At 43.6% G+C, this 10,980-nt stretch overlaps 1 protein-coding gene across 1 annotated transcript in view; it reads right to left on the bottom strand.

Annotated features, from left to right (window-relative positions):
* Positions 1-982: 982 nt before the first annotated feature.
* HEATR1 (HEAT repeat containing 1) overlaps positions 983-10,980 on the bottom strand; it is a 67,992-nt gene continuing 57,994 nt past the window's right edge. The window contains exons 38-45 of the mRNA XM_015426914.1: positions 9,021-9,179; positions 8,297-8,431; positions 7,884-7,988; positions 6,373-6,541; positions 4,485-4,639; positions 3,704-3,862; positions 3,256-3,364; positions 983-2,072 (exon numbers count right to left, since the gene is read on the bottom strand). Of these exons, the coding sequence (XP_015282400.1) occupies positions 1,984-2,072; positions 3,256-3,364; positions 3,704-3,862; positions 4,485-4,639; positions 6,373-6,541; positions 7,884-7,988; positions 8,297-8,431; positions 9,021-9,179 (1,080 nt within the window). The 3' untranslated portion in view covers positions 983-1,983. The remainder of the gene's footprint in view (positions 2,073-3,255; positions 3,365-3,703; positions 3,863-4,484; positions 4,640-6,372; positions 6,542-7,883; positions 7,989-8,296; positions 8,432-9,020; positions 9,180-10,980) is intronic.

The following is a 10,980-nucleotide window of genomic DNA, read 5'->3' as shown; positions in this document are numbered from 1 at the left end:
CCCCCCCCGCCCGAACTCCCCACAAAATGTTTGTACAGCTTTGGAAAATTCAGAATTGATTTTTAACTTCTGTGAAGCTATGTAGAAAGCTCATTACTTTAACAATAAAACTAAAATTCTATAAATTCAAGGGGTTTGTGTGTACTTAAAAGAATTGCAATAGTCTGTTTAATTTGCTTATAGTTGGAATTGTTATTTTAATATCACTCACCATTTATTACAGAAAATATTTTACCTCCAACAAATTGTTACTTCATTCAGGCAAAACAAAAACAAACCTCACTGTGTGTTCTCACAATTTTAGATAATCAGGAGTTTTGTACTCATGGATAGTTCAGTGAAAGTGATGACTCAGTATGTGGCAGCACTGAAAAAGGCCAGCCCCATGCTGTGGGAGAAAAGAATGGAACATAAAAACTGCCACAATGATAATATCCTTGTATATAGATACAAGGTGAGGCCTCATTTGGAATATTGTGCATATTTCTGGTCACTGTATCTCAAAAACAACATCACAGAGCTGGAAAAAGACAGCCAAGATGATTAAGAGGTTGGAGCACCTTTTCTATGAGGAAAGGCTAAAGTTCAGAAAAAAAGATAACCGACAGGGAACATGATTGAGGTTTACAGAATTATGTATGGGGTGGAGAAAATAGATAAGAGAGAGAACTTTTTTTCTACCATAATACTAGTACCTGTGGTCACCCAACAAAGTTCATGGGCAATAGGGCAGAGAAAAGGAAATACTTCTTTACCCAACAAGTAATTAAATTGTGGAATTCACTGTCAGTGGATGCAGTGATGGCCATGAGCATAGATGGTTAGACAAGATTCATAGAGGGTCATCAATGACCACTTGCCACGGTAAGGGAAACTTCCCTATTCAGAGGCAGTGAACCCCTGAGTACCAGTTCTAGGAGGTGACATCAGGGGAAGGCCTTTTCTTCTGTGCCCTGCTTGTTGGCCCTCCAGGGTAATGGCCGCTTCATGAAACAGGTTGCTGGACTAGATGGACCACTGGCCTGATCCAGCATGGTTCTTTTTACAATGCATGTAATCTTCTAGAAAAACTTGCTGCACATTGAGCTATCTATTCTGTAGGGGAAGGGAAATAGGAATTTGATCTGTTCCACCTGAAGTCCTATAGAAGTGAAGTAACTTTCCACCATTTTCTGCAGGAAAGTGTTCAGCAAGCACATTTTCTTAAAGAAAATACTGAACAAGATTAGAGAAATGGTGTTGCTGTTTCTACTTCCAAAAAGCTTTCCTAGCGATGCAGTTACTGTCAGCAAGGCTGTGCACAGAGACACATTAACCAAATCCCATTTGGAGGAAGATCAATAGTGGCTGGTCATTATGCCTCACTTCCATTATTTCTCCGCTCATTCTCTCCCTTGCTACCTGTCACCATAAAACCAAAACACAGTCAGTGAGGCTACAGAAGATTAACATCTTTCTTTTACAAAGTCTGAAGCCATCCTCTCCCCAGCAACGTGCTCCCTCTTTACACTAAGGAAGCATGTCTGTCCTGCTCTCTGGCTGAATACAAACAACCAGATGACCACAGGGAAGAATCATGCTCACTTCTAAGAATGCGCATACCTTTAACATGTGTGGAGCCTTTCCAGCAAAGCAAGGCCCATGTTCATTGTGTTTTCTTTCGCAAACCACCCCTGAGCTCTGCAGGGCCCATGTTTTCAGTTCTTTCAGAAGTGTCTCAAAAAACAGAAGGAACAGTTTCCCACAAACATTTCACATTCCAAGAGCAATGAAAACGCTATTTATAAAATTTAAAAGTCCTTTGTTTAACATTAAATGTTCACCATTACTAATGTTTATAAATATACAATTAAGAACTCTGAATGCTAGGAAGAATATACAGCAAGAAGGTTTAAGCTTGCGGCCCTGGGTGCAACAGGTCTGCTTCTTGGTCCTGATGCTGAGCAGTTCGTAAGTCTCTGAATCATGAAACCAATGATGGTGTCAGAAGTAGCTCTGCAGCGATTCTCCAAGAATAACTTCAAGCTGTTGAATTGTCTTCTGGCACTGATGCTCAACTTCTTCACATTCATCTTTTAATAAAGCCAAAAGCAACACAATCACTAAAAAATGTCCGACAACTCTGCAGTACTTTTGTGCCCCCAACCGTTCTTTGTAGTATTTATCTTTAAAGTGATGAAACTGCCCCAGTTTGCACTGACAGTCCTTTAAGCATACTCAGTGCAGTGAAAACCTTGAGAGCATGTTGCAAAAGAAGTTCCAATGGAAAATATCTACAGCCTATTGTTTTTAGTACAGTTTTTCAAAAACACATTCTGTTTAACTCCCCAGAACTATGTAAGGAAACACAGTCCAGAGTTAGCTCATCATCATTACAATGCAGCCTTTACAATGAACTCAGTGGCATGGCACCTGTTGCCCCTGAGCAGCTTTCTGACATACAGGGCAGTGTTATAAATACAGCCAAGCCATTCAACCACTACAGGCGCCGCTCAGCAGAGCCAAAGCTGCTGCTGTCAGACTGACAAGAAATGTCACATAATGCTGCTAGCACACACAGAAATGAACCTGTCTATGGGAGGAGCAGGACTTGGAACAACTCAGACGTAAGGGCATTTTAGTACCACAAGGGTTAACCATATTAGTCCATGCTGAACACTGGATTGAAACCTAAGCAGCAAGTTCACAGCAGGGCTTTTTTGCTATCTTCCCTCCCTCTGCTGGGACTGTGTCCTCTTTTCATGGAGCTTGCTTCACGCTCACCCAAGAGTTACACTGGGAGTAGGGAATTTTTACTGATTCCTACTTGGCTGCAGCCCCTTGCATTGCCTCTTATATTGTTGGGGTCCCAGGCCCTCAGCAGTGGTTTCGAGAGGGCTGCTTGTCAACTCAGGATGTTAATCAGCTATGCCAATCAATAAATCTGGGTGCCACAGTAGATGTAGTGTCATGGCTCCCATTACACAAGAGCTTGCCACTCAACAGGTAATATATGCTAATTATTAAAAATTTATGAATTAGACCTTTTTCTGGGTTGATTTCACACATAATGCACAGGACGTTTATTGGGACAGCTGACTGTTTTCAACAAGAAGCCCCAAATCTGTATGGATCTTCCACAAGGGAAGGCTGTCCACATGCTATTCCTGATCTCCATGGAGGAAAGACAGAATGCAAACATGATAGACAATTTCCCCAAAGAGGAGACAAAGCAAAAATTCTGGCAGCAGAGAACAAGACCATGCAATCTCTTACCTTCCATAAGCTCAGCTAAGAAGGGAATAGATTCTGGTAGTAGTACCATATAATTCTCTCTTATTTTTTCTGCAAGCTCCAGCACAGCTAATAAAGCAGCAAATCGAACCTAGAAAAAGGAATAGCAAGGTTACAGCAGTGTTTCTTTGCACCACCACTGAAAGAAACTGCACTTTGACACTCAGTCTCTAGAGGACGTGCTAAACTCCATGTCTTTGTACACAGAAAGTTACAACTTTGTTGAATACAGCATATGCAAGGTTGCCCATGGTTATTACTGATTCCTCAACACAACACCCATAACTCAATCTATTACCTACTATTGCACCTCATATTTTAAAACACTGTTGTGCGTTCCCAAAGACAGAATAAATTCAGTTAGGCAATTAACTGCTATCTTAACCAGTGTGATGTAAAGGTGAGACTCTCTCAACATTCTGTCATATACCTTTGGTGATGCATGCCTCATCTTCAGCAAAATCTGATAGTTTAGTGGCTTCCACAGAGAATCATTTGCCATTGCAACAGCAAACTGAGCTATACAGGGGATCAGATGCCCTGTCGCTCGTTCCTGGAACTTCTCTTCTCCTCCAATCATGTTTTCGAGCTAAGGACAAAGCAACAAGGTCACCCATATTCATGTCTATATCACTGCTTTATGTAAACTTAGGATAAAACCTAAAATGGTTTATGTCCCTTTGAACAACCACAAAAGGAAGTGAAATTGATAAAGCGGATAGGTATTTGATTGTTCACTTGTCGACAGCAGCAAGGATTTCATATGCTAAATATTGGAAAACAATGGAGATTCCAACGAAACAAGAATATGTGAATAAGCTGTTTGAAACGGCTGAGAATCACAAATTGACATTGGAGATGAGAGCTGGAACGGAATGGACTTTTCAAAAAACTTGGAAGAGATTTTATGACTGGTATAATATAAGCGTAATAACTTGATGGAAATTTGAGAACGCAGAAAAGATAAAGCTAGTAAAATAGACAATGAGATTAGAAATGTAACAAATAGATAATTGAAGAATAGAATATGGAATAAGTCTCCTCCTGTTATATGTTCTATGTTTGTAAGTGGTAGTTATGCGTTGTTTGTTTTCATGTATGTTTGTAGTGTATAATGAAAAGGAAGGGAAAAAAGGAAGTGAAATGAAAGAGGGAATTCATGCAGAGAGGCTATCAACATTTTCATTGTTTACCTACTAAGTGAATAATACCTGGTCAACTAAAGGCATCATCAAAGTTTCTGCCCTCTCTTTGCTCACAAAATGATGGGAATCAAAAAGGAAAATTTTATGTAAACAACCAAGGATGAACTGTAGCAATAAGCAGCTCTTTGCGGTGTTTTCTTCTGAGTCAAAGAAAGCTTCATCTGCATACAAAAAAAAGCACAACAGAGAAAGGAATGAGACACACTGTGCTGCACAGCCACCAAAAATGACATGCCATATGCAGCCAATGCAGGCTTGTGCATGCAACAAGGAAGCATATAATATCTAAACAAACAACCAATGCTGTGACATTAGCTCTGAACATACTAAGGATAAAGAAGCTCTTTATATTTCTTTGGATATGAGCAGCACTCGAGCTACACTCTGACAAACACAATATCTGTGTATTGAAATGAATGCTATAAATCATGATAGCTGGCTTGTAGCACAGTATCCAATGCATCACTATGGACACAATCCAGCTTTCTTTAGAAAGAACCTGCACATCTATTCTTTTATGCCTGCAGGCACAGGCTTTGAAGATCGAGAAGAAAATCTATAGATTCAGCAAGGCTGGGTGGCCAGGAAAGGAGCACTGTTTCTTCTCCCCAACCCTTCCTACTGATCCTAGCTCAAAATCATCTGCCTGAGACCAACAGGTAGTTTATCATGTGTTGCATTTCTCTGCTGTAGTATTTTGTAGGTACGCAGGAGTATCTAAACAAGCACTGCCTCAAACAGTGTCTCAAATGCTGTGATTTTTGTAAGCTACCCTGAGCCTGCTTTGGCAGGGTATAAATCAAATAAATCTCCCTTATATATAAAAGCTGAATGGTGGTGGCATTTCTCTAGAACATTCCACACGCTCCGGAATTGGTTGGCGCCCTGGTGTGTCACTCAGAATCTGTCCCTATCCACAGGCTGCATTGTTTGAGTCTTGCCTCCAACATTCTAAACAGTTTGCTGCCCCCCCCCCCATAGCCAGTCAGAACACAGAGGTTATTTGCATATGCAGCCTCATTGGCTTTTGCCTCGGAACACAGAGGTCGTTTCCATATGCAACTTGATTGGCTTTTGCCTCTAACATTCTAAACAGTTTGCTGTTCTGAGGTAAAATGTGTCCAATCTCCAGGTGAGGGCTGGAGATCATTCAGAATTACAACTGCTTTCCAGATGGCAGAGATCAGTTCCCCTGGAGAAAATGGTGGGCTCTGTATTCTTATATGCTGCTGAGGCAGCCCCCGTATGACAGCCAATGTGACATAGCTGTCAGGGCTTCAGAGCACGGGAGAGGCTGCAGGTGCGTGGGGGGTGGAAAGCTGAAGAGTGAGGGGGAAATAAAGGTAGGTTGATGATTGGCTGGGAAGGAGATAGGGTTGCCAACTCCAGGTGGGAAATTCCTGGAGATGTGAGGGTGAGGTTTCAGGAGGTGTGGGACCTTGGACAGGTACAAAGCCATAGACTCCAGCCTCCAAACCAACCATTCCCTTCTGGGGAACCATCGTTGCCAATCTCCAGGTGAGGGCTGGAGATCCCTTAAAATTACAACTGTTCTTTAGGTAGCAGAGATCAGTTCCTCTGGAGAAAATGGTGGACTCAGTGTCATTATACCCTGCTGAGGTCGCCACAGCAAATTGACACGTCCAAGGCTGGGGCACCCGTCCAGAGCCTCTTTCTAGAGACCGCTGTATTTATTTCCACAACAAGCCTTTTTCCTAGTAAATAAATAAATAATTTTTTATGATTTGTTCTGCTTGTAATTTGTCTTTCAGAGTTGAGTAGTTCTGGTTTTTTATTTGTAGCTAACTTGTAAAATGAGTATGGGAAAAGAGAAAAATATAAATATAATAAATGTCAAACTATCTTTTTGCATTGGTGGCTATTGGAAACTTACCAGTTTTGGAAGTATTGATCTGGTTCAGAGTGTCAGCAAAAGGCTTCACTAAATGACCAGCAAAGAGAGTGAACAGCCCTTTAAGCTGGTCAGCAATGCAATTTGCCAATCGGCAGAAAGTCAACAGCCTATCCTTCGAGGCATCCTCAGTTTTGGCCCAATCAAAGAGCTGAAAGAGAAAGAAAATTTAGTTGTGTACAAGATAGTGTGAAACAAATACTAATTGCTAGAAATGTGAATACAAATTGTAATATAAATATATATGGCATTTATATATACTTATACACACGGTTTATCTCTCCTTATACACATAAAAGAGTTTTGGTGTGACTCCTGGACATGCTCCCACAACCTTTGGCCCGCTCAGCTGCCACTCTCATGGACTCCCAATCCTGTGGCTGCACTGGCTCGCTGCGTGGCCTCGGCCCTGCCCACCAAGTTGATGGGCGGCATTTCGCCCTCACTCTAGAGGGAGCCAGGGAAGGGAGTGGAGTTTCGGCCTCACTGTGCTGGGAGCCGAGGGACAAGACGGCCCTTCCAGCGACCGGAGGGTGAGGAAACTGACTGCAAGACAATGGGGGAACACAGCGTAATGGCAGAGAGCCCTCAACGGCACAAGTCACCGCAGCTCGCCATTTGCAGGTCCGAAGACGGAGAGGTGGCTGGATGCACGCGGGGGTGGGCCTGGCCAGTGGTGGGAGAGCCAGGACCTCTCTACCGTCCCAGTGGCGGGGACGTGCCGTGCTTGGTAAGGGGGAGTTTGGCAAGGGACAAGCCAGCCACTGTGGACCACTTTGATACCACAGGATAAAGGGCTGCCTGTGGTCCACCAGTGATAGGTTCTCCAGGGGAGCGACGGGGCACAGCACAGGTTTCCTGGATGATGGACCTCCGCTCCCACCCACCTGGGACGCCTGCTCCGTCTGCTCCCAGATGCCTCCCTTCTCTGCGGCTGGGGCAGGCCACGGCCGAATGTGACAATTACCCGCTGCATCAGCCCAGGGGTTGGTGCGCCTCACTGTGGGTCACTGCGGCTGCTCCGTTCGCCCCCATCACCTCTTTTTGAGAGAGCGGGGGCTGACAGGGGATGTGCGACCTGGGCCTGAGTCACTGCGGCCTGCCATCTGTAGCGCCAGCCGAGGCGGCTGAGGTGGGTGGCTGCTGGGAGCGGTGGGCCTCGCAAGCAGCGGGAGAGCCAGGGCCTCCCTCCCCTCCCCGGGCCAATGGCAGGGCCCTCACACAGCAGGTAATGCAGAGCCTTCAAACGAGGAAGCCAGCCGCCCTGTCCCAGTTACACGCCACGTAATACGAGTCCGCCCGTCCGGGAGGGGGCACCGCATGCCTATTGGTTCCCTGGGCTTGCCCCACGGAGCGCCACGAGGGGTTCCTGTCCGGGGGGTTTCGCCTCTGCTCACAACCATCTGTCTATTACTTGTTGTATTTATGCTACAACGGGCTTTGCCACTAGTATATATATAAATAAACAGCAAGGAAGTTATCAGAACTCTTACCCTGAAGAAAAGGGGCCTGAAAGATATTTCAGAAAGCTTCATAATCATGCTAATTAAGCAAGTGATAATATGAAATTCGATTTTACCAACTTCCTCCAGATCATCCTAAAAAAAAACACAAATTCTATCAGTTAAAAGTTACACAGCAACATCCTGACATTAAAGATGCCCTTGATTCTCAGATGAAATAATCTCTTAGTTAACGAGTCAATGTCTCAAGAAAAGGCAAAACCAGAGATGCAACCATTTATACAGCTGGGCTCCTTGAATCCTATTAGTCATCAAGATCTAAGCAGCCCATGTGCAGGATTACAGCCAATGTTTTCAGACAAGAGTAATTAAAAACAATTTGACACATCAGGCAAAGAACTTGTACAACCATGCTTGCTCCACAAAGATCTCCCATACACCACCTGAGAGTGCTCAGCTCTGAGGTCCAGTGCCTTCATAAAAAATGCTGTTAACTCGGACTGATGGGCAGTGAGCTGATCTTTTCCCAAAACTATAATGTGCTCCTTCAGGATGTTCATAAGTGTACGTAGACACAGCTAGAAAAGAAAACAAGAACAAAATCAACCAATTGACAGGTGTTCAAAAAAACACCACTGGGGAAAACCCAATTTCTAATATAATCATGGGCTATTCTGCTATTTTTATAAATAATTCTTCTTAGTGGATACATGACCATATATACTGTTCCTCCTAAAACAGGAAATCATTTTCTTTTTTTGCCTAAACTAAAAAGAACTGAGAAGGGAGAGCATAAATGTCTTCTGAAGTAGCAGGTTTCATTAGGTTTAGGTAAAGACCTACACTTAATGCATGCTAGCTTCTTGGCATACCACCTCTCTTAGACAAGAATTCTTTTGTTTTGAGGCGCAGGCAAGGGGTGGAAACCTTCCGGACAGAAAGCAGCAGTCTGGTTTTGCCTCTGGGCTGGTACTGTCACATTTTAGGAAGCATCGGTGTTTGCCTGACTCAGGAAGGCCCAGTATGAAAGCTGAGAACCATGTTTGACATTATTGGTATCCTATGAAATGTTTACACTGAAGACAGTGGTGGTGATCCCCCTTCTCTCACAGTCCTCTAACGAGCAGATTCTAATTTGCTTCCATGAAGAACTGTAACAAACCTAACCTTCCAAGCATTTGAAATCTCATTGTAACATTTTGTAACTGCTGGCAGAAGAACCCTTGGTGGGAGTTTGGTTGCTAGGGTGGTGATCAGTGATGTCATACGTATATTCAGGTGCGATGAAGGGCCCATTTCAGCTCCAATTCTTTCCAAACGGATTACCTAACATTGTGTCAGAACAAAGGGGGGGAAGAAAGATATTGATCCAATCATTACAGTGTATAAATTATTATTAAATAAAGTCAGATCATTGGTCTGTGTAGTCTAATGCTGTCTATTCTGCTTGATAATGGCTCTGCATGGTTCTACACCTGAACAAAGTTTTCCCCAAAACTTGCTATCGAAGGTCTTTTAACTGGAGATGCCAGAGAGTCAACCTGAGACCTTTATTTAAAAACCATTCTTCCCCACAAATGTGGCCTCAAGGTGATTTATAATATATGTATTTATTTCTCAAATTTATACCCCACCCTCCCAGCCAAGGCTGGCTTGTAAAAACTAAGTCTCTTGGACTGCAAGAAGATCAAATCAGTCAATCCTAAAAGAAATCAACCCTGACTGTTCCCTGGAAGGCCAGATAATGAAACTGAAGCTCAAATACTTTGGCCACCAAATGAGAAGGGAGCACTCCCTGGAGAAGACCCTGATGCTGGGAAAGACTGAAGGTCAAAGAAGACGGGGACGGCAAAGGATGAGATGGTTAGACAGTGTCATCGATGCAATGAACATGAAATTGAGCAAATGTCAGAGGACGGCGGAAGACAGGAAGGCCTGGCGTGATCTGGTCCATGGTGTCGCAAAGAGTCAGACTCGACTGTGCGACTGAACAACAACAAACAAAACTGCCACATCTAAAACAAAGATACACCTTTTAATCAACAGCATAAAAATCAGCCAATATACGATGACTGGGCTGTTCCCCCCCCCCCAAAATTAGCAAAAAACCCTGTATGACAATGTTATAGGATCTCAATCCCCCCCTGCCCCTGATTATGGATGAAGTGATCCTCACTCCCAGTGGGAGTCTGTTCCAGAGCATCAGGGCAATCAATGAAAAATCCCTGGAATGGGCCACCTGGATCTCTTGATGGGACCGGACCATGAGGAGAGACTGGGATGATCAGCAAGGCACATCCTTCACATATCTGCGTCCCAGGTCATGAACGACTTTAGAAGTTAAACCTAGCATCTGAAATTGAGCTTGGAAACACACTGACAACCAATGCAGGTGTTCTAAAAATAGATATTTCATGACAAAAACGATGTCTTTGAAAACAAGTGAGCTGCTGTATTCTGTTCTAATTGATATTTCTGAGTATTCTTTAATGGAAGCTGCATGAAAAGTGTGTCGCAGTGGTCTAGGCTTGAGGTTAGAGTAGCAAGTTTACAGCAAGATGAAATCGTGAGCTGTAAAATAATGACTGAAAGGAAGAGACTTTTGAAGCATGTTAAAAGCAAAGAAAAAAGAAAAGGGACAGAGAACTGAATATTCTATTTAGTGCTGGCTCTCCAAAAAAGCAGGTTGCTTACCAGTAACTGGTGATCTTCGAGTGGTCATCTGTGCATTCACACCCATGGGATCTAGTGCGCACGCACTGGATCGATCGGTGCTGTAGCAAGCTCTTTTCAATGGATTTTCGCGCCCACCCCTCTGGGCATGCGCGGTTGGGTTCCTGCGCATGCCCAGAGAGACTGGGTGCGAAAATCCGTTGAAAAGAGCTTGCTACAGCACCGATCGATCCAGCGCGTGCACACTAGATCCCATGGGTGTGAAGCACAGAGACCACGTCGAAGATCTGCAGTTAGAAGTATTCCCTTTTTTCTATTACCTAGAGATGCTAAGGACACAACCTGAAACCTTAAACCTGCAAAATATGCTGTACTACTGAGTCCTGTTTCTTGCTATTTGTTGTAGTGTGTTGAAAGATGGATAGAGTAAGATGGAATAAAGATGCAGGATCTC

Source organism: Gekko japonicus, unplaced genomic scaffold (genome assembly GCF_001447785.1).
Source record: "Gekko japonicus isolate JY-2015 unplaced genomic scaffold, Gekko_japonicus_V1.1 scaffold141, whole genome shotgun sequence".
Lineage (NCBI taxonomy): Eukaryota > Metazoa > Chordata > Lepidosauria > Squamata > Gekkonidae > Gekko > Gekko japonicus.
Note: the sequence above shows the minus strand (reverse complement) of the source record. Positions and strands in the feature narration are given on the sequence as shown.